Below are 23,671 nucleotides of genomic sequence, written 5' to 3'. Positions count from 1 at the left end.
CCTGGACCCTGAGAACAACAGGTAAATTGAACAAGCATCCTCCACATTTTCCAGGCTCATAAAGAGAGTCTGGGAAAACAAAAAACTGGCTGCTAACACCGAAATTGCTGTCTATAAAGCATGCATCCTTAGCACACTACTTTATGGCAGTGATACATGGAGCAGTGGCAGCTCATGTATAGGCACTGCGGAACTACAGTCCCCTCTATTTCCACTCGATATTATCGATAACATTGAATATAATGAATCCTCTTTTCTTTAATTCTTTCTTTATACTTGTACATTATATAATCCTTAAGTTTAACGTCAGTAGCCATCCCCTAGTTTATGAAAAAAGTACAAAAATCCTTGTATAGAACTGTGCACTTTACAGTTCCAGCGATGTGGTGTTTGGCTGTTGTGTGCATGCTCACATGTCTGAGATAGGAAGCTTTATGCTAGGAGAGAGCACTGTCATTCCTGTGTGGGCCTGTACAGCCACAACAAATGCTGCACCGCTATCAGCAGCTGACATGATTTCTTTCTGGCGCAGATCCATGGCCTCTCAAGACCAACGGATAACGACGACTACTACTACTACTGCTGCTATTACTACTACTACTACAACTACTACTACTACTACACCAACACCATGTCTTTATATTAGTGTTCCTTTCTCTATATCCCCCACAGTTCATCATTCCACAGAATAGTCAATAGTTGAAGAGATCTAAAATATAAAACTGATATGAATGTACAGATATTTCTTTAGTTTGTTTCAGCTATTGTGGTTAAGGCCATACTAGAGTACCACCTCTTGGGGCTACACACCCAAAGTATTAACTGTTTTGGTGGTAGTATTTTAAGATGTCTTTGGCTTTCTCTGTTAGAGTGGTTGGTTGCTAATTGAAAGGGCTTTAAACTTATTAAATATGTAAAACAAAGTATGAACTCATGTGTATATGTCTGGGTGTAAAGAGTCAACAGATGAGATCCAGAGATTCCCAATATAGAAAACACTTGGTGAATTGCATCTGCCAACATTATGAAGTAACTCTAAGCCCTCTCCAGAAACAGCTGTTGGACTTGTAACACCATACCTTCTCCCCTTTACTTTTCTACTCTGTGTAAGTTTGCTCTGTTAATATATAAATATCTATATATTTATACTTGAGTATTCATCATTTGAAAATTTTCAATCCTTGCTTCTTTCTATTTACATATATACAGGTGTATATATATATATTGTATATCAAACCCAAGCAGTTTTAATTGTTTATGTGTAGGTGTATGTTTATAACTAAATTTTTTTTTCACGTGTTTTGGGTAAACTACAAGCAAGTACCAATGTTCTATTCACAGTATTTTTATGAAGACAAATACTCATTACAACAAACATGAAAATTTTAAAATCTAGCACAAGAAAGCATTCTTCTTTAAGTGTTTACAACTGAGATGCATCTTGTGATGCTATGCCACAAATCTCTATCTCCAATTAGCTCTGGTAGATACTCAGTTACATGTGTGCGTCAACCAATAACATCAATGTAGTTGAATGGCATTCTATTATAAAAGTATATCTGAACTATATTCCTCTTGCTATGGAATGAATCTTCAGTATATCTCAACTTGTCAGCAAAATGGTATTGAACCACTAGTTTCTAAACCATTTCCTCTCATCAGGTTCCGCTGAAGCCAACAGCTATACTGAACTTACAGTTAAATAAGAAATGCTTCTTACCTTACAAGAAAGGAATCAGATAATTTTTTTTAACAAACTGTGGTCTCTCAGCAGAACAGCAAGGTTACACAGCAAAGTTAAGCAATATCTAACAGTGTTTGGTGCTTCAGAAACCTAATGCTCCAGGAAATTGGAATGTATTCTGCCAAGTTTCATTTCACATCAAGACAAGTACAGGTTTCAATCATAGAAGCACACTTTGGTGCACTAAGCTTATAGTCAGTAAATGAATAGAGATATCAGAGAAGTATCCAAAAGTTGGTGGTTCGTATCACGTTACTGGCCTAGGGTTCAGTCCATAACCAGAAACTTGATTAAGCAAATCAGTCAGTCAAATGTTAATTGGCGCCACAAGGTAGAAATAATACAGTGCAGTTAATAGTGGGAGACAAAGTTGATGTATATTTAGTTAGATTGCAATATTGAGTTTAACAAATGTAGGTTTAGCCTACAGAAATGAAAGGTTTTTTCCAAGTCAACATATTTTCAATACAATATATTGAATTCAAATTTTGCAGAGGAGGTAAGTTGATTGCAGTGATTGCATTGACCCCAGTACTCAACTGGTACTTACTTTATTGCTCCTAAAAGGATGAAAGGCAAAGTTGACCTTGGTAGAATTTGAACTTAGAACATGAAAACAGATGAAATACCACTAAGCATTTCACCCAGCATGCTAACAATTCTGCCAGCTTGCCACCTTATACACTATATTAAGAGGAAACCTTTACCAATAGCCCACAGACCCAACTAATTATGCAACTCACAACCACACACAGAAAAACTTTACACACACCCATGAATTTCAAGCAGACATGCCCATATAAATGTGTGTATGGGGAAGACAAACAACATTTCCAATTATGTAACATAAATGTTTACAAAGCATAAACAAAACCTATCTAGCAATACAACAATACTGATGAACTATACAACAGCTTGGTTAAAAAAAAAACCAATCAAACAAAAGAACTGCAATGACAAAACCTAATACAGGAGTACAACTTATTAATCACTCAGCTACTACCTTTGTTACTTCCATTTCAAGTTTGTGTTTTACGTCAGAGAATTCCTCTTCTTTCTGTAGATAAAACACTTCATAGTCTTGTAATTTAGTAACAACAGCCTGCTTCTCTAGTTTGGTTGTCTTGAGTTCTTCTTTGATATTTTCCACCTGGAGAAAAAAATAACAGTTGAAATATTGAAAACAGTGTTGTGTTTTGTTTTCATACAGTATATTTACTATAGCCTACAGATTATTGGGTCGAAAATATACTGTAAAATCCACTTGACAGGTAAAGTATATGACTAAGACATTTAACCTTCAACAACCCAGTACTTCTGACTACTAACAGAGAGTATAGATGACTGCTGTAGAAAGAGTAATGTCAGCACTGGACAACAGATGAATATTTTGTTGGTATCCAATACTTACCATATTTTCTGGGATATCTAACGTTGCATAAGACCTATTTACCAAATATATTTTGTGAAAAAAAAGCCAAAAGTCAAAAACAAATTTAGTATGTTTCATCACACACTTATTGAAAGATATTTCAAATTAGTTTTGTAAGGGGAATATATGATTTATAAGTTATGCAAGTTATAATTAGTTAAGAAGCTGGTAAAGGTGATATACTCCCATGGTTACAGTTCAATGACCGAAACTCAGTAAAAGAAGAAAAAAATTACCTCAGCAGATATATTTTCATGCTTCTTTTTAAATATCGCTAACTCTTTGTGGGAAATCTGTAAGCGACTGGCCAAAGAAGTATTCATTTCTTCAGCCTTGGACAAAGTCTTGGTGTGATCTGTGATTAACTTTTGTTCTCTGCTATGGAAAAAAACTTCAGTGCTGCTGATCTTCTTTTTCAGCTGCTGGTACTCTTCTCTTGCTTCATTTATGATGCTATTTAGGTTCTTAATCTCTTCTCGATGGTTTTCCTAATGATAACATCAATATTGGTAATAATAAAGATGATAATACGAACTGAAACACTGCTTTTTTTTAATTTCCACTCAACCTTTCTTGCATGTTAACATGATACAACCAAGCCTCAATCTTCTCAACCACTGAAAACGATTTACATTCACTGCACCAATTTCACCAGGAATCAAAAGGTTTTTTTTTTTGAAAAATCAAACAAATGAATCTTTTCTAAAGAGAGATGAATCAAATAAACTTACCTTGCTTGAAGCAAGATGTTTTTCAAGCTCAGCGTTGGCTTCCTTTTCAGTCAACAGTTGCTGTTTAATGCCTGCAACCTGATGTTCTTTCTCAGTCACAATTTTCTCATAGTTGCTTAAGTTAGCACACTGAGTCTCATTAAGTTTCTCCCACTTGGTTTGTGATAAAGTCAATTCTTCAGAATGGGAATCTTTACAAAAAAGATAATATTTGTAATAAAGAAAGCATAACATGAAAGTCATTGTTAGTGAGTAAATGTTAAAAGCAATTATTCAAATTTAAGGAATCTAACTTTTCTTGTCTCAGCATATCTGTTTCACAATCAGTCCCCATTTATATTTCATATAAATACTTACTGAGTATTCCACAGACAAAAAATGTAATTATCAAGTAAGTTCAATATGATACTCTATGACAATGTTTGGCAATCGTGAATTACAGGTACAGTCCATAAGGTTTCTATACAATTTTTATCAACTCAATTTTACTCTCAAGGTTTGAGATGACAGTGCTCAATGCTGCTGGGATAAAGCCCGAAGAACCAGATGACTGTGAAACAAACTTGTTCATTTGTTCATGTCCACTATTCTGTAGCCTTTAAGTACACTTTCCATCTATGAAAATAACTGCATCTTTAATTCCATATGTGAACTTGTATATTGGTTTCAAATTTTGGTACAAGGCCAGCAATTTCGATTACATTTACCCCAGTGCTCATCTACTACATATTTTATCAACCTCAAAAGGATGAAAGGCAATGTTGACTGGCAGAATTTGAACTCAGAATGTAAAGAAAGATGAAATGTTGCTAAGCATTATGTTTGGCATGCTAATGATTCTATCATTTCACTGCCTTATTCCATACCCAAATCTCTATATTATTCATATATCTGACACAGTGGTACCACATATTCAAACATTATACACTGACAAGCCTTCAATTTTTCAACACACCACACTAAACCTTAGACCCATTAGTGAGACATGGTTCCTTTCTGCTACTATAATGAATATTTTAGAGTTAGTAAATTTACTAACTCTAAAATATTCTTCACCTAAACACATTCAAAGTTTCCACTTCTCTTACCATATCTTCATCTTGTCAACATCAACAGGTATTATTATACAATACACTAAATGCTATCCTTCTACGCTTAGAAGCACACACTATTAAATTTTATTTCAGGTCCATGTTTTCCTTCAAAAACACTAACCCGTAAGATTTCAAAGCAGACACCAACCACAGTTGTCACTATATTCTTGTCTGAAAAGTTGTGAGAGGTACATGCACACCTTCCATTCAGTGTAATTAATTAAAAAAGAAAGTGTAAATTTGATAGCCCAGACAACTAATACTAGGATGGAAATATCAATACAACAACTAGTATTATTCTGTCCTTCCTTAAAGAGTAGAAGGTATCATGGCCACTGCCAGCCTCCCCTGGCACGTAAAAAGCACCCACTACACTCACGGAGTGGTTGGCGTTAGGAAAGGCATCCAGCTGTAGAAACACTGCCAGATCAGACTGGAGCCGGGTGCAGCCTCCCGACTTCCCAGACCCCGGTTGAACTGTCCAACCCATGCTAGCACGGAAAACAGACATCAAACAATGATAATGATGGTAATATTAATATTAGCTGATCTTAAAGACCCCCTTCGGTCATGAGTGACCATGGGTTTGCACCTAGAGAGTTACCCTCTGAGGCACAAGTCTGGGCAAGGTTGTTTTTATGGAAGACCAGTAGTCGCCCATGCATACCGGCCTCCCCTCTCCACGCCACCAGTGTTATCCAAGGGAAAGACAAAGGTCGATACAGCTTGGCACCTGTGACGTTGCAACTCATTTCTACAGCTGAGTGAACTGGAGCAACGTGAAATAGAGTGCTTTGCTCAAGAACACAACGCACAGCCCGGTCCGGGATTCGAACTCACAACCTCACGATCGTAAGCTCGCCGCTCTAACCACTGAGCCATGCGCCTCCTTACCATATTAATATTGTCTGAAGTTAGTTTTCATCCTGCTAAACTTCTTTTTTTAACCCTTTAATATTTAATCCAGCCATATCAGGCCCTAATATACTTTATATTCAAACTGACCAGATCTGGCCTCTCTCATCTGCACAACAATGTTATTCTAAAAATATACAAGCACATCATCAAAATCTTGAAGCAATGGGATAATGCATGAGTAATTCAAAACATTGTGAATAAATAAGTATTATATTTCATAGAGTAATCTGAATGCTAAAGGGTTAAGAAGATATCACATTATTATGGTTACCTTTCAAGTTGTTTATCTGTTCCTCCAGTGATTTACACTTGGTAATCTCATCTTCATAAGCACTTTGTATTTTCACCATTTCTTGTTTGTAAGTTTTCATTTCTTCATCTTTATCACTCAGATTTTGGCTCTGCTCTCTCTTCATTTCATTGTATTCCCGTTCAGCTTTTACTGTCATCTCTGCAATTTGTTCCTGAAGACATTCAATTTGCTTGTTTCGGCTTTCAATTTTCTTACACATTTCTGTGACCTTTTTCTCATATGTCTTTACTGATGTCTCATACTGTTCATTGACTTTGTCACAAGCAGCAACAACTAAATCATATTCAGCTCGTTGTTTAGAGAACTCTTTTTCCTTCTGACTTAGCCTAGCTTGGACATCTTCAAAATCAGATCTCACCACATAATTAGTTGCAATATTATCTTCAAATTCAACCGCTTTTTTATCAATGGAAATCTTGTGTGTTTCATTAAGTGACTCAAGCTTCTCTTGATATAAAGTTTGTTGTTCTAGAAGGGCTGTAACATGCTTTTCTTGTTCACATTCAAATGTTTGTTGAGGTACAAAGTCAGTAGCTATTTTCTCTTCATAATTCAAAGTAACTTGAGCTAATTTTTCCTCATGTTCTTTCAATACTATCTGTAATTTCTCTTCTTCTTCAACATATTTCTGTTCAAGTTCTGTATACTTTATGGTCTCATCTTTTAGCTTAGCTTCAAACACTTCGTTTGAGATATAATTTTTGGAGATATTTTCCTGAAATTCTACCATTACTTTTTGCAAAGCTTCTTTATGTTCTTCATCCTGGAATTTTATTTTCCCTTCATATTCTTCAAGTTTTTCTTTTATTTGTATAACTTCTTGGATATGTTTTTTATTTTGTTCATTAATCTCACCAACTGCAACATAATCAGAGGATAATTTTTTCTCAAAGTCCTCCGAGACAGATTTTAATTTCTTTTCATATTCTTCAATAAGGCAGTAACTCTTCTGGTTGTATTCATGATGTAGTGTTTCTTTAGCAGTTTCCAATTCCTTTGAATGTTCTTTTTCTTTTATTTCCATCAAAGACTTACACACATAATCGCTGGTTATCTTATTCTCATATTCACTTGTAATAGAAGAGATTCTTTCATCATATTCCACTTTGAGATTTTCTTGCAATTTTCCAATTTCAGAAACGTGTTTCTGAGAGATTTCTGAGACCTTCTGTTGCATCTCTCCAACAAGAGAAGTAAGTTCATCAAGTTTAGCATCTTTCTCACTGATGGTGCCTGATTTTTCTTCTAACTCCTTTTTCAGTAAATTAGTCTCAGTTTCTTTCTCAGAAACGTTCTCTTTCAAGCTGGTAACAATTTGTGTCAGTTCATTATTTGAATTTAGATATTCCTCAATAAGTGAAGATTTCCCTGTTAAGACATCTGATAATTCACAGATTCTCTTGTCCTTGTCACAAAGTTGTACATTGACTTGTTCCACTTCTTTAAGGGACTCCATATGTTTCTCCTCCATCAGTAATGTATAATGTTTGGTTAGTTCTTCAAAATCACCCTTAAATTTACTTTCTTGTTCAATGGCACTTTGTTTCACAGTTTCTAGTTCAGATTTTAAACCAGTTGCAATCTCTTTGGAATTTGCAGTTTCTTGTTCCAACTTTTCTAAAATGTTCTGTTTTTCTCTTGTAAGTTCCTCAATCTGTTCTGTTAGATCCTTCTTAATGGATGTATTTTCTTCCAACTGTGATTCTATAGTTTCATGTTTTGCCCTGATACAGTCAAGCTCTGTTTTAAAATATTGTTCTTTATCTAAGAGTTGATTTTCTAAGGCAGTTTTGGCTTCTTCCAATGACTGCTTGACAATTATATGCTCTTCAAGTGCTTTTTCTTGTTTAGCTAGTTTATCTTGCAATTCTCTGTGTTCACAGACATTGTTTTTAAATTGATTTTCCAAAGTTGCATAAGATTCCTCATGAACTTTTAACTGACTATCAAAGTTCTGCTTCATTTCCTCAAGATTTACTGACTGAGAACTAAGCTGATTCTGTAAACATTCACGCTCATTCGAAGTTTCCTCAACACACTGATACACTTTCTGATGCAAGAAGCTGATCACATCATTAAGATCAGTGGGTAATTCTAGATCTTCTGTCAAAACATTGGGCTTAATGGCATGGAAAATTTTCTCAGAAAAGTTATGTAAAGAAGATTTTGATTCCTCCAACAGCAGGTGTTTCTTTTCAATTTGTTGATTCAAATTGATAATCTCTTGAGACAAAGCTTGCCGAGTACTTCCCAATTCACTCGAGTGTTTTTCTTCCATTTTTAGTTTCTCTGCCTGTATGTTGGTGAGTTTCTTTTCAAATTCAATACATTCAGTCTCTTTTAAAGTTAACTGACTCTGAGTTTTGGTACAGTTGTTATTTAGAATGTCATTTTGTTCTTGTAAGTCTTTATACAGATTTTGGAGTTGGCTTAACTGGTCCTGAAGAGACTCATTTTCATCCGATCTCTCTTTTATATCAGTTTTCATATCCTCAGTTTGATCCATTAATTCTTGAAGTTTATTATTCAATAGAGAATTCTCTTCTGATGACAACCGCAACTGCTCTGACAACTTCTCCTGGACAACTTTACTCGTTTCTAAAATCTCACTGTTCTCTTGTAACAAAGTGTTTAGTTTGGCTTCAAAGTCCTCCTTTTCTGTGCTGTTCTTTTTCATCCAATGCTGAGATTCACTAATAGCTTCAGCAAGTTTATTTTCGACATCTTGTATTTTTTCATGTAGCTGTGTCTTCTCATGATCACTTTTGCTAAGTTTATCATTCAGCTTCACTGTAGTTTGTTTTAGTCCCAGTATTGTTTCTTCCATAGCTTTTAATTCTGTTTGAAGTGTGATATTCTCTTGATTGCTTGTGCTCACATGGGATTCTAATTTTGTGATTTTGCGCTCTAATTCAAATTTTATTGTTTTATGTGATTCAATCTGAGAATCAAACTCTTTTGTCTTCTCACGGATTGTACACTGTAAGCTATTTACTTCTTGTTCATATTTCTTAATATCAGTCTTTAAAATATCAACATTATCAGCAAGCTCTTTTGCAGCTTCCTCCCGTTGAGAGACCAATATTTTCTCAGCACTCTCACGGAGCCTTTGTTCAACACCAAGTTGACGTTCCAGCTCCTGCTTTTCAAGCAAACTATTTTCATTATCTGACATCAACTTTTGCTGTTCAGCAGAAAATTCTTCTTTTGCCGATTCCAGTTGAGTAGAAAGATTTTTTATCTCTTCTTCCAGTGCAGCCTTTTCAGAGAGAAATTTCTGTTGTAGAGATTTTTTCTCACATTTCAAAGAATCCATAGACATAATCAGTGTCTGGCGCCTGTTTTCATTGCTCTTTGTATCAGATTCAACTTGCTACAAAAATAAAAACCACCTTGAGTAGAATAACAAACCAGACAATAATATTTCAAGTTAACATTAAATAATAATTGACAGCTGTGACTAAGATACTGTATTACAGAGCAATAAGCTGAAGATCTCATATAATAAACACAATGTTTTTTCTGAAATAAGAAACACAACTGTTCAATTACACATTTGGAAAATTGTGATCACTTCAAGTATTTCATCCATCCATATTATAATTGTTTCTAATTAAGTCACAAGGCTAGCAATTTTGAGAGGAGGGGCTTAGTTGATACTATTGATCTAGAACATGACTAGTAACTTGTTTTATTGAGCCTGGAGGGATGAAAGGCAAAGCTGACCTAAGTGGGATTTGAACATGGACTGTAAAGAGCCATAATGCCTCAAAGAATTTTTTTCACACTAGCCATTCTGTGAATTCACCGATTTGATACATCCTTATAATAATGGTTTCCAATTTTGATATAAGGCCAACAATACTTGAGGTGGGGCTGAGTTGATTACATCGACCCCAGTGTTCAACTGGTCCTTATTTTATCAACCCCAGTGTTCAACTGGTCATTTTATCAACCCCAGTGTTCAACTGGTCTTTATTTTATCAACCCCAGTGCTCAACTGGTCCTTATTTTATCGACCCCAGTGTTCAACTGGTCCTTATTTTATCGACCCCAGTGTTCAACTGGTCCTTATTTTATCGACCCCAGTGTTCAACTGGTCCTTATTTTATCGACCCCAGTGTTCAACTGGTCCTTATTTTATCGACCCCAGTGTTCAACTGGTCCTTATTTTATCGACCCCAGTGTTCAACTGGTCCTTATTTTATCGACCCCAGTGTTCAACTGGTCCTTATTTTATCGACCCCAGTGCTCAACTGGTCCTTATTTTATCGACCCCAGTGCTCAACTGGTCCTTATTTTATCGACCCCAGTGTTCAACTGGTCCTTATTTTATCAACTCTGAAAGGCAAAGTTGATCCCAGCAGCATTTGAGCCTAGAACATAAAGATAGACAAAATGCCACTAAGTATTTTACCCAGTGTGGTAATGGTACTGCCTTCATACATCCTCATAATAATAACTTCAACAAGTCATACAAATACCTCTGGTGATCCACTGAATACATGCTGGCAGAGGATCGTGAGTGGGTGTTGAGAATAAGTTTTCTTGTTTCCCTACACAAAAATGTAGGGAAATAAAATGAATATTTTTAAAGTACCCTAAACTTACCATATTTGTTAATTTCAGTTCAGTGCTTACAGTAGAAAGCTCTTGTTGTATCTGAGCTACCTTTGCTTGCTGTTGTTGTAGTTCTGATTTGTATTTTGTTTCAGCCTGTTGCCAATTAGATTCCTTTGCAGAAAAACATTCAAGCTCTTCCTTCAGTTTTTCAATTGTATGCTGTTTATCCAAAATGTGGCGCTGATCATTATCCTGTTCAATTTTTAGCTTTTCAATCTGATTCTTCAGTATGTCATTGTTGGAGTTCAGATTTAGAGATTCTTCATGTAATTTCAATAATTTGGACTAAAATATAATATGAAAATTATAACACACACTCACTTGCATATAAAATACAATTAAATTTATATTTTGAATGATCAAAGAAAATGTCTATATTTTCTAAGACAACTATCAGCATCTTCATTATCATTTTAACATCTATTTTTCTATGCTTGCATGGGTTAGATGAAATTCATTGAATCACTTATTGGTTAAGGTAGTTGACTCACAATCGTAATGTTGTGAGTTCGATTCCTAGTGGCATGTTTTGTCCTTGAGCAAGACACATTATTTCATGTGGTTCCAGTCCACTCAGTTGGCAAAAATGAGTATTACATGTATTTCAAAGGGCCAGCCTTGTCACATTCTGTGTCACACTGAATCTCCCCAAGAACTATGTTAAGGGTATGCATGTCTGTGGAATGCTCAGTCGCTTGTACATTAATTTCACAAGCAGGCTGTTCTGTTCATCTGATCAGCTGGAACACTCATTGTCATAACTGGCAGAGTGCCAGATTACATTTTCTACAACTGGAAGCTCTTTCCATCACCAACCCTCACATTTCCAAGTAACATAACATTTCCTCTAGTCCTTCAAACATCAAAAACCCCAAGCCATGATGGTTTACAACTAGTGTATGACATCAAGACAGGAAAACACAAACATACACATATTGCGAGTTATAGCAATAGACACTTGCCCAAGGTATCATGCAGTGGGACTGAACCTGAAACCACGAGGTTCCAAAGTAAACTTTTTAACCATATAGCCACACCTGCACCTAAACCCAAATATACTTTGTTACATCTGACTCAATTGAAACACAAGCTCTTTTGTTTCTTGTGCCAAGAGCAAGTGCTTGCTATGTCAGATACAAGTGCTTGCTCCCAACAATCAATCTGCAGAGACACTTGAGATGTTATCCCTGATGATGTAGCAACTTCAGAAATTCTTAAATGCTAAGTGTAGTTTAGTTGCCTTTTGCTAAGTTTGTTTCATAGTTACTCATATATTTGATGGAGTTGCAAACCTGGGTCAAGCCTCCTTGAAAACTGGGCATCTGGAAAGTTATCAGATACTTACAGTCTTCTACCAGTAGAGTAATGTAATTCGTAGAATATCAATCCTTGCATTCTAAGCAGCTACTGCTTTCAACTGTTGATTTGAAAAAGTTAACACCATCTAAACAAAGTTCATGCTACAGATTAATACAACTATATATGAGCCAACAAGGAAGCTTTCTATTTGGTAGCTTAACCTACAGAAAATAGCAGATAGATCCTACAGTCTTAAAAAAGGCGGGACATATTGAAACATCATAGAAAGATTGTTTCTCAATAGCAGACATATGTCTGCCTGATTGTGGTAGACCTGAAGCTATATAACTGTATACATACTTCCGACAACAAACGCATTCAGAAAGTATCTTACTTCTAAGATGGCTCGTTCAGATGTGAGTTTCGAGAGATCAATTTTTAACTGCTCATGAATATCTGGAGCAATCCATGTTGTCTTGATATCGTCCAGTTCTGTCTTCAATTCAGTCATTAAATAGTCTGTTACAACACTCATATTTTCTCCAGCTGGTTGATTTTCTGAAAGAAAAAAAAAAAGCTTATTAACTAACAGCCATCATCTACATTACTCCACAAACTTCTTGCTTTCTGTGCACCAAGATACTATCAAGTTGTAGGCGTGATGGTGTGGTAAGAAGCTGGCTTCCTAACCACATGGTTCTGGGTTCAGTCTCACTGTGCAGCACCTTGGGCAAGTATCTTCTACTATAGCCTCAGGCTGACCAAAGCTTTGTGAGAGGATTTGGTAGAAGGAAACTGAAAGAAGCCTATCGTGTGTGTCTGTTCCTTATTACCACTTGACAACTGATGTTGGTGTGTTTACATCCCCATAACTTAACGGTTTGGCAAAAGAGACTGACAGATGAAGTACCAGGCTTTAAAGAAAAAAGATACTGGAGTCGAGTCATTTGGCCGCAATCTAATGACTGAAACAAGTAAAAGCTAAAATTATGAAATGATTAAATATTTTTATTCTAAATAAGAACAAATTGTTTTATTGATTATTTGCAGATATCTTGTTCTGGACAGTTTTACTATAATAATCCAGTAATTATTAAACAATCAGTATTATTTGATGAATATATGAAGAGATTTGGATTATGATTATTCTTCACTGTTATTTTTTCATATTTCTGCAATCATTCTCCTACGTTTCTTTGAGCTCAAACACAACAGGTTTCTTTCAGTTTCTGCCTACCAAATTTGGTAATTATGTGAATGAGTATTTTACCAATTGAACAGTCTTTATGGAGTTATATAACATTTTCAATCACTGACCCAATGGTAGATATAAATCTACTTTCAGGGATTTATCTTTTACCTTTTACTCATTTCAGTTATTTGACTGTGCCCAGACTGAATGGTTTTACTTGAACAAATCAAACCCAAGACTTATTATTTCGTTTTCAAGCTTAGTACTTATTCTATCAGTCTCTTTGGCAGAACCACTAAGCTACAGGGATGTAAACACACTAACACCTGTTGTGGGTGAACACACACGCACACACACACACACATGATGAGCTTTTTTCAGTTTCTGCCAACCAAATCCACTCACAAGGCTTTGGGCAGCCTGAGGTTATAGTAGAAGACACTTGCCCAAGGTACCATGCAGTGGGACTGAACCCAAAACCATGTGGTTGGGAAGCAAACTTCTTACCACACTGCCAAACCAAATTTAATTTTGCATAAAGCCATTTCACAGAATTGTGTGTTTAGGTGGAGTTTGTGGCAGTTTCTTTTGACTGTCTGTCTGTCCCCTCTTAGATCATTTAGAAATAAAATTTATAATCACCTGACTGAAATGCAAGTGTTTCTTCATGATCTCTCTTCAATACTTCGTACATTTCTCTCAGTTTTGCCAAATTGTCTTCTGTAAAATTCTTGCTCTGAATTGTCTCATCCAAGATTTTCTGCTTGTGATCCAAGTGCAATTGGAGATTAGAACTTTTCCTCTGTTCTAATTGTAGCTCCTTCAAGTTCTTAACTTGGTCTAACTGAGCCACCTTCAGTTGTGATTTCTGAAAGATGTGAGGTGACACAGTGACAGCACAACCATTTTCTAAACAGTGAGGCATTTATATAAATAATTACAAATATTGATACATATAAATAGGCTAAGTCAACAGGTATCTCAATGTTGACTGTCTTATTCACTTTGCTTAAGGATGCAACTTTAATTAAAATTATCCTTGGGTATGAACTCTACTTGTTCCACATCACTTAGCTAAGAATTAGCAAAATTAATTGCCAATTATCTTGTAATTAATTTATCCCACCTTATAAATACAATATCATGTGCTAACTAAAAAGTAACCAATGTGGAACATAGTTAATAATCAAAACATCAACTCAACTAACCATTAGATATTTTTTTACCAATTTTTACTTACTACTTCCTTCAGTTTCTTCAGTTCTTCATACACTTCAGCATTTTCATTCTTTAATGAAGTGTTTTCCAATTTTAATAATTTAAGTTCATCATGCTGACTTTTCACCCTAGAAAGAAAAATAGAATAAATATAAACAAATATACAACAACTTGCACTATGTTCTGTCTGTATCTTCTTATTTGTGAGGCACTGTTTACAAGTTCATTTCTCTGTATCCTTTGAAAAGCACAAAAATAGAATATTTCTAATTCACAAGATCAACTTCGATACCAGAAGTCTTGTATACCAAACACTCTGTTTCCACTTTCCTGCATGGATGTAAAATAGAAACCCCATACAAGTGGCACATACAATCTTTAGAGATTAGTGTTCCCTGAAGATCCTTTCAGTTACCCAGTAATATAGGATTACTCACAGAGAAATCCTCATTTGAACCAACACCAGAAGCACTTGAGAGAGGTTAGATATGAACTGTATATGTCTAACTCTTATCTTCCTTGTATGATATTCTATGCTCAGTAATACCATAGTAGGAAGCAAAGAAATGATGAAAAGAATTTTGAAGGGAAGTAACTTTAGTTCTTCCTAAATATAAGACATTATTGTTTGCCATTCCCTTTGGCAGTCTCATTGTTGGAGAGTGGAGATATAGTGGAGAAATACACAGGTCACTATCAAAAAAAGAGAGACATACTCAGAATTAGATCTGCAACTTCCAACTAAACATTTACATGTCCTACTTACAACTGGAGCTGTACATTAACAAGTAAGATGTACGATCATCAAGGATTCAGAAATGAAGACAAAAATGGTCAGCATCAGATTCCACAAACAATAATCCTTTCTACTAAAGGCACAAGGCCTGCAGTTTTGTGCGGAGGGAACTAGTTAATTACATCAATCCCAGTGTTTCACTGGGACTTAATTCATTGGCCCCGAAAGGATAAGTTGACCTCGGCAGAATATGAACTCAGAATGTAGTGACTGACAAAATGCTGTTAAGCATTTTGCTCACCACACTAACAATTCTGCCAGCTTACCACCTAAGACTCCATAAATAATAAGCAACAACACATGCAAAAGTGCAAGAGTGGACATAAAAAAAACAGTGAACATGATTTGATTTGTGCACACACACACACGCAAGCAAATATTTGTTTTTCTTTGTGTCTTAAAATAGAATACTTGATCTTATGTGTATCAGTTTACCTTGCTTTTCAATGAAGGAAATGTTGACAGTAAGACAACATATCAAAATAACTGAAATACAATATCTCACAAAAATTACAGAATAAATGCACCTGTGCTGGTGGCATGTAAAAAGCACCCAGCATACATTGTAAAGTAGTTGGCATTAGGACGGGCATCCAGCCATAGAAAACACGCAACAGACAATTGGAATCTGGACAGTTCCTTGGCTGACCAGCTCCAGTCAAACTGTCCAACTCATGCCAGAATGGAAAATGGACACTAAATGCTGATGATGAACTCGGAATTCTAGCAGATAAAAACAAAATTGAACACTTGAAGTTTTATAACAGACAAGTGATCTGTAAAGAATCAATAAGATACCAGATAGTGTGCTAGATGTAGATATAGATAAAATTAACAATAATGGTTTCAAATTTAGGGGTTAGATCAATTACATCAACCCCAGTGTTCAACTGGTATTTATTTTATTCCCCACCCCTCAAAAAAAAAAGAAAAAAAATGAAAGGCTAAGTCAACCTCAGTGGCATTTTAACTCAGAACATAAAGATAGATGAAATCCCACTAAGCATTTTGGTATTGTAATGATTCTGCCAACTTGCCACCTTAATAATAATAATGGACTACAGAAAATATTGTTCAATACCACAGATTTGATTGTCAGTTGTTTGACCATAACCAGTTGAGTATGTCCCTTAGTGGCTGACAATATGTGCATCTCAGATCACAAGCAGTGGGGGAGCATCATAGACATGTGTTGAAAGGAATTCTTTGGGATTTGAATAATTCACCTCTGGAAACATGGGTGTTTTGTTCATCATTCTTACACAAACTTTATTTAGGGACCTTTTGAGCAGGATGGGCTACTTGATCTGAAGGTCATGTGCTGTTTATCTTGACATAAGGTAATCATGTCATACACATGTGGTTGTGATGCATGTGCCTGGTGTAACCTTATCAGACGGGTAGTTCTGAAAGGTATATTGGGCTTTGTATATTTGCACCCCAGTGTCACTTTGATAGCATGCATTGCTCCTTCACTCAATAATAATAATAATAAAACAGCAATCTATCAAATGATCTAACTACACATACTTATCAGCATCAGCAACTAATTGGTCGTATTGATTCTTAATGTTGTCATATTCATCCAACTGGTCTTGCAACTTCTTCAAATCTCGAATTTGGTTGTTCAGTTCTCGAATCTTGTCATCTAAAGAATCCAGAAAATAGAGAAGAAAAAAAAACCCAAAGAAATAGAAATAGGAAAAATAAAAGTGAACACAAAATAATGAGAGAATATGTATATATGTGGGTGGATGGATGAGGACAGCTGCTTAAAGAAGTGCTAATATCTAATTGTGGAGGGTACCTGTGGAACAAGTAGACCCAGGAAGACATGGAATGAAGTGGTGAGAAAGCAAATTAGGTGTATGTTTTATAAAGCTTAAAACATCAAATATGCATTCTGTATTTTAGTAATATTGTTACATGATTCATATTCTCATAGAAATTTATCCTGAAGTTTGATGGCCCTCATCTAACTGCACTGGATACAGGAGGAGAGCGAGGAAATGCACTACTGAGTCTGGACTTTTGGTTACACGACACACTTTACAGTGCATATATATGCTTGTATATATTATTTATAGCCTCGCCTGGCCCTCGTGCCGGTGGCACATAAAAAGCACCATCCGTTCGTGGCCGTTTGCCAGCTCTGTCTGGCACCAGTGCGGGTGGCACGTAAAAAGCACCCACTACACTCACGGAGTGGTTGGCGTTAGGAAGGGCATCCAGCCGTAGAAACACTGCCAGATTTGACTGGGCCTGATGAAGCCTTCTGGCTTCACAGACCCCAGTAGAACCGTCCAACCCATGCTAGCATGGAAAACGGACGCTAAATGATGATGATGATGATGATGATAATGTCTGATAAGAAGAGTAATGAACACTTTGTGTATAGATGAATGTATTCATATCCAATGAAAGGGTTCATATGGAATATCTAAAGCTTGTCAAATTACACTTTTACATGTAAAATATCTAGATTCTAGCAATAAGGAAGTCTCTTAGTGATCACCCAACTTGTTAGAAATAGCAGCCAAATTTCTTTCAAACCACACACTACAATCAAGAGCACGTATGTAATCAGGGATATACACAAATATGGAGTGATCACAAAAGCTTGCTAATTTTGGTCAGAGGCTTGTTTAATCCAGGATAATCTATGGTTAAACTACATCAAACACCTAGAAAGGAGAGGTATATATTAAATTACCTTTCAAAGATATAGTTTTGTTCTTCTCTTCAAGATCATATTCTATTTCAGACCGAAGATGTCGTTCAGTATTCAAATCACTGCCCAGTTTCCGGAGAAGGATATTTTTCTTATCAATTTCTTCCTAAAATTTGAAAATGTTTAAAATAAATACACAGAATAAAATTTTTGAGTATGCTGTGATCCAGTCTACCTAGATACCTTACTGACTGACTCACTAGGTTTCCTAACAACCTTGTTACTGTACATATATGTATGTGTGTATGTATGTTTCAAAGCCACTAGGCTATTCAAGTTGTAAATTCTCATCAATTGGAAATATATTTATTTTTTTTACTTTATACACATACATGCACTTACAGGGTTTTGGGGCTAAATTTGATGATTTTTTTTTAGAAACAGTTTAGTGTATTGGTGAAGTCAATAGCATTGGAGAGCATAAAGATTAAAAAGTTAGCTGACATGGAGGACTGGAAACCATTTGAATATCAGAAAAGAGTTACCTGTGTCATGATGATTCATATGGTATGTCAAAATGCTGACCTCATGATGATTCACAATGCTCTGTGAACACCTGTAAACGTTGTAAGACATGATATGGACAGCTGTAACAGAGTCTATAAAGCCATGGCAAGCAAGAAGAGGCATAGCAGATCTTCTGACTGCATCTACAGGTTAGAATTCATCCAATAGCTGCTGGACAAGGTGATGGAAGATTTGAGCAAGAGAATCCAGGCTTTGGCAAGAGAGTCCCCAACATGAAGCTAGCCCTAAACAAGGACCTTCACTTCCATTTATACAGGAGGCATAAGGGACAAATTCTAACAGCCAAGGCGAACCACTTGATGAAAGTAAAGTGCTTGAACAAGCTGAGGCATCCCATTGAACTGGGAATGATCTGGGTTTTCTCAGATGAAAAATACTTTGTCATGCTGCCACACATCAGTGACCATGGCCTTAGGCTCAATTCAGATGGCCTACATGAAATTGGAGACTGTGGTCAAATCCTGGCTGGAGAGGGATGCTGCTTGAAGGTCATATGTGAAGCAGCAAGATTTGGCTCCTTGCAATACCTTCAGAAAGAGTCAGAAGTGGGGGTTGGAGAATTTCTACAACTTCACCAACCCCAATTTCCAGCTTCCCAATTCCCTTGATTCTAATCTCATGGATTACTATGTCTGGAGTGCGGTTGAGAAATACACCAACTGTTTTGCCTGCAACACCAAGGCTGAGCTGGTGGCCAAGATAAAGGATGTTTGAAGATCTTACCAGGAACAAAATGAGGAATGCATGTACCAGGTTCATGAGCCATCTGAGTAAACTGTTATCTTCCAGCCATAATTTAGTTGATATATTTCGATTTAAAAAAAAAATTCTTTTATTTTTAGATAGGGTATTATTTTCTTTTCCTTTTTTGCAAACTGTCAAATTTAGCATGAGCACCTATATATATATATATACACACACACACAAACACACACTCATTTGAAGTAAACATCTAAATTCGATTTTCCTTGGTGCCTTCAATTCTTCCTCAATAAATATATTTGGTAATGGCAATAACTTCATAATTATGTAGATACGGCAGCAGGTTAAGATGGACAATTTACCACAGGTGCAGGTATGGTTCTGTGGTAAGAAGCTTACTTTTCAACCCTATGGTTCCAGGTTCAATCCCATTGCATTGTACCTTGGGCAAATGTCTTCTATTATAGCCTTGGGCTGACCAAAATCTTGTAAGTGGATTTGGTAGACATAAACTGAAAGAAGCCAGCTGTATATTTATCTGTGTGTGTCTGTCTGTCCCCAACCACCTTTGACAATCAGTGTTAGTGTGTTTATGTCTCCATAACCTAGCAATTTGGTAAAAGAGACCAATGGAATAAGTACTAAGTTTCAAAACAAGCCCTGGAATCAATTTGTTTGACTAAAACCTTTCAAGGTGGTGCCCCAGCATGGCCACAGTCAAATGACTGAAATAAGTAAACCCCTCTAGCATATCAAGTCTTCTAAAAGAAAAATGTTAATGGTTTTGACATTGCCATTACATACATCAGCATTTACATCTGAGAAAATGATATTGAATAATAAACAAAAATATTAAAAATAAACATGCAACAGTAAACAATAATGCTAAGAAGCAACAAAAAAAAGCAAATAATTTCTAATTTAGGCACAATGCATGCGGCTTGTAAGAGGTGATAAATCAAGGTTGTAGTAAATTGAATTGATTATTGTACGTTTCTAGTTTTCCTTTAATCATCCTTAAATGGATGAAAAACCAGATTAAACTCAGAGGGATGAAAAGCAGTTAACACACTGGACAAAATGCTTAATGGCATTTCGCTTGGCTTATTACAATCCGAGTTCAAATATCATTGAGGCCAGTTTTGTCTTTCATCCTTTTGGAGTCAAAAAAAATACTGGAGTTGAAGTAACTGACTACTCCTCCCATGAAAATTGCTGACCTTGTGTCAAAATTTGAAACATTATCATCATCATCATTATTGGGTCCATAGTTTTTGACTAAGCCAATAAAACAATTATCTAAGGACAGCAAATTTGCAAAATTGCTAGAACGTTGGATAAAATACTTTGCAGTATTTCTTCAGGCTCTTTTATAACTCTGAATTCAAATCCTGCCATGATCAACTTTGCCTTTCAATCCTTTCAGGGTTGATGAAATAAGTACCAGTCTAGTACTGGGGTTGATGATAGCGACTAACCCCACCACTTAAAATTGCTGGTCTTGTTCTGGGAGTCCATGATATTAACTAGTCCATCTTGCTCCAGATTTCAGGCCTTATGACTAAAATAGAAACATTTAATAGTGATGGATTAACAGACTTATTAGAATATCAAACAGAATGCCTTGCAGCATCAGTTTTTGAGCTTTATATTCCAAGTTCAAATCCTACCCTTTTGAGGTAAGGTAAAATAAGATACCAGTCAAATACTGGGCTCAGTGGTGTCAATTAATATCCTCCCTTCAAAACTGCTAATCTTATGCCTAAATCAGAAAATAAAAATTCTAGCAAAAATATTTTTATCCACAGTATATGAGAAAATATACAATAAAATTTCATTTAGTTAGATTACAATTTGTAATCCCTATGCTGTGGTAAGTTAACAAATGTGAATACACCTTATTCTTTTTGTATACAGAAAAATAAGGAAATTGCCCTGATGTGTTTTATGGCTGATTGGCTACTCTTCAGAGAAAAAGTAGCCCCTCATCCTTCTGCCTACAATAGCAATTGCTGGCTTTCTGTGTGAATAACAGAATATATTCACCTCTTTAGCTTTGCATAGCATTGGTTACAAACTAGCCTAACTAGATTAAATTTGTTTTGAACAACAACGATTGTAAGAAGAAAAAGAAGGATCTGAAACTGGAATAGAAATTTGGGACAGTTATACATTTTCCAAGAGTATCCACAACATAAAATAACGGGCTCTAACTATAATTTGATCTCCACAAATAATGATGTCCTAAGTTGGCACCCCACCTCTTCCATTTTATAAATAGTACATGAATAGTATTTATTTTATTTACCATGGATGTATGGAAAAAAAGTCAACTTCAATGGGGTCAGAACACAAAAAGTAGTGATAAAACTTAGCAATTTATAGTCAGTTGCTCTATTTGTTTTCTTTATTTTTTCTTTGCTTCTCAACTGCCCATATATAAAATTTTCTTTCCACTAAACTCAAAATAGAATATTGTGATGTTCATATTTTCCTAATCACTTAGTTTAGGAGGAATGAAGTGAAATAGCTTAACTAGTGATTAAAACCATATTGCAATCTTGGCTTAATGGCAGCTTTAACACTTGCATAATTCCATATTGCCAGATAATGAAAATATTATTAAGAAAACAATAACCAGGCAAAATATTAATGTCACTTCAGCAACATAAATGCTACAATTAATTGGATACAAACACTTGTTAGCATGCAGGAGGATATGAATGGTATAGCACTCAAGAAGTGAAGAATGCTAAAACGAGAAAACATGCCTACCTGAGAAAACATGGTACAGTAAATATGCAAAAATGAATGCTACAACAAGCAAGCAAAATTAAGTGACAGAGGAAACAGATTAACACAAATGCTGCAGTAAACAAATAAACAACAGTTATGAATATAATTGATGTAGAAAGCATTGGGAATTAAAATCCATGTGAAAGCAATGAAACATGAATATTATAGCAAACGGGCAAGAGTGAATGCTACAGCAAGTGGGCAAGCATGAATGTGGCAGCAAGCAGGCAAACATGAATGCAATAGCAAGCAGGTAAAAAATAAGGATGTATAGGCAAATATGGAAGCTACATCAAGCAGAAAAAATAGAAATACTACAGCAAGTAGGGAAATATGAATACATAAGCAACTATGAAGGCTACTGCAAACAATTTAACACAAATTCTAAGGTCAACAATGAAACTTTATACTACAGCAAGCTATGAAGCATGAATAAGGAAAAAATAAAGCAAAGCTGAAATGAAAGCAAGAAATAATGCGCTAAAACAGACAAAATAAACACATAAACCAAGCTAACACAAAATTGAAACAATTTAGTCACCTCAGTTTTTTTCCGTAAATTGCGTTCTCTCTGTATAATCTAATACAAAATTAAAAGAAAACATACCTTACAACCAGAAATACATGCCGTAGCAGAAATTTATATTATAGGTTTAGATACTGAAAATTGTATGTGGTTGGCAAGTAACTTGATATAAGTTCTTACGTTAAAACTAAAACAAGTGCATTCTGTTTGGCCCTAGAAGCCATTTAAAATAATCATTACTAGGCACAGCCATAGCTGAATGGTAAACAAGTTCACTTTATAATCATGTCAACAACATTGATATAACCCTTTAGCATTCAAATTACTCTGAACAATGTTATACTTATTCATTCACAATATTTTGAATTAATCATACATTATCTTGGAGCTTTCAAATTTTTATACATATACATACATGTGTGCACAGGAGCCAGTCCAGCGGCATTGGCAACGACCTCGCTCTAATGTTTTTTTCACGTACCACTGGCACAAGTGCCAGTAATGCGACGCTGGTAACGAGCACGCTTGAATGGTGCTTTTTATGTGCCACCGGCATGGAAGCCAGTTAGCTGCTCTGGTAACGATCATGCTCTTAGCGCTCCACTAGCACGCATGTCATTCATCGAATTTGATTTCGATTTCACTTGCCTCAACAGGTCTTTGCAAGCAGAGGTTAGTATCCAATGAAGGAAAGGTACTCATAAGTGGGCCGGTTATACCCCTGGCATAGGCCACGAAGTTATGGTCTCACTTTGCTTGCCGAGTCTTCTCAAGCACAGCATATTTCCAAAGGTCTCGGTCATGATTCACCACCTCATCCCAGGTCTTCCTGGGTCTAACTCTTCCACAGGTTCCCTCAACCACTAGGGTGTGGCACTTTTTCACACAGCTATCCTCATCCATTGTCGCCACATGACCATACCAGTGCAGTAGTCTCTCTTCCACACCACATCTGATGCTTCTTAGGTCCAACTTTTCTCGCAAGGTACTTACATTGTTGAGTATGCAGACTGACATTACACATCCAT

General features: G+C 35.9%; 1 protein-coding gene across 3 annotated transcripts in view; it reads right to left on the bottom strand.

Annotated features, from left to right (window-relative positions):
* LOC115217129 (COP1-interactive protein 1) overlaps positions 1-23,671 on the bottom strand; it is a 59,362-nt gene that overhangs the window by 20,990 nt on the left and 14,701 nt on the right. For all 3 annotated transcript variants that reach the window (XM_036507547.1, XM_029786736.2, XM_036507548.1), the window contains exons 9-19: positions 22,659-22,697; positions 18,074-18,197; positions 16,891-17,008; positions 14,587-14,692; positions 13,989-14,214; positions 12,549-12,712; positions 10,844-11,140; positions 6,191-9,605; positions 3,908-4,098; positions 3,413-3,664; positions 2,748-2,894 (exon numbers count right to left, since the gene is read on the bottom strand). In XM_036507547.1, the coding sequence (XP_036363440.1) occupies positions 2,748-2,894; positions 3,413-3,664; positions 3,908-4,098; positions 6,191-9,605; positions 10,844-11,140; positions 12,549-12,712; positions 13,989-14,214; positions 14,587-14,692; positions 16,891-17,008; positions 18,074-18,197; positions 22,659-22,697 (5,079 nt within the window). The remainder of the gene's footprint in view (positions 1-2,747; positions 2,895-3,412; positions 3,665-3,907; positions 4,099-6,190; positions 9,606-10,843; positions 11,141-12,548; positions 12,713-13,988; positions 14,215-14,586; positions 14,693-16,890; positions 17,009-18,073; positions 18,198-22,658; positions 22,698-23,671) is intronic.

This window comes from Octopus sinensis, linkage group LG11, assembly GCF_006345805.1.
Source record: "Octopus sinensis linkage group LG11, ASM634580v1, whole genome shotgun sequence".
Lineage (NCBI taxonomy): Eukaryota > Metazoa > Mollusca > Cephalopoda > Octopoda > Octopodidae > Octopus > Octopus sinensis.
This window is presented reverse-complemented; position numbering and strand designations above follow the sequence as displayed.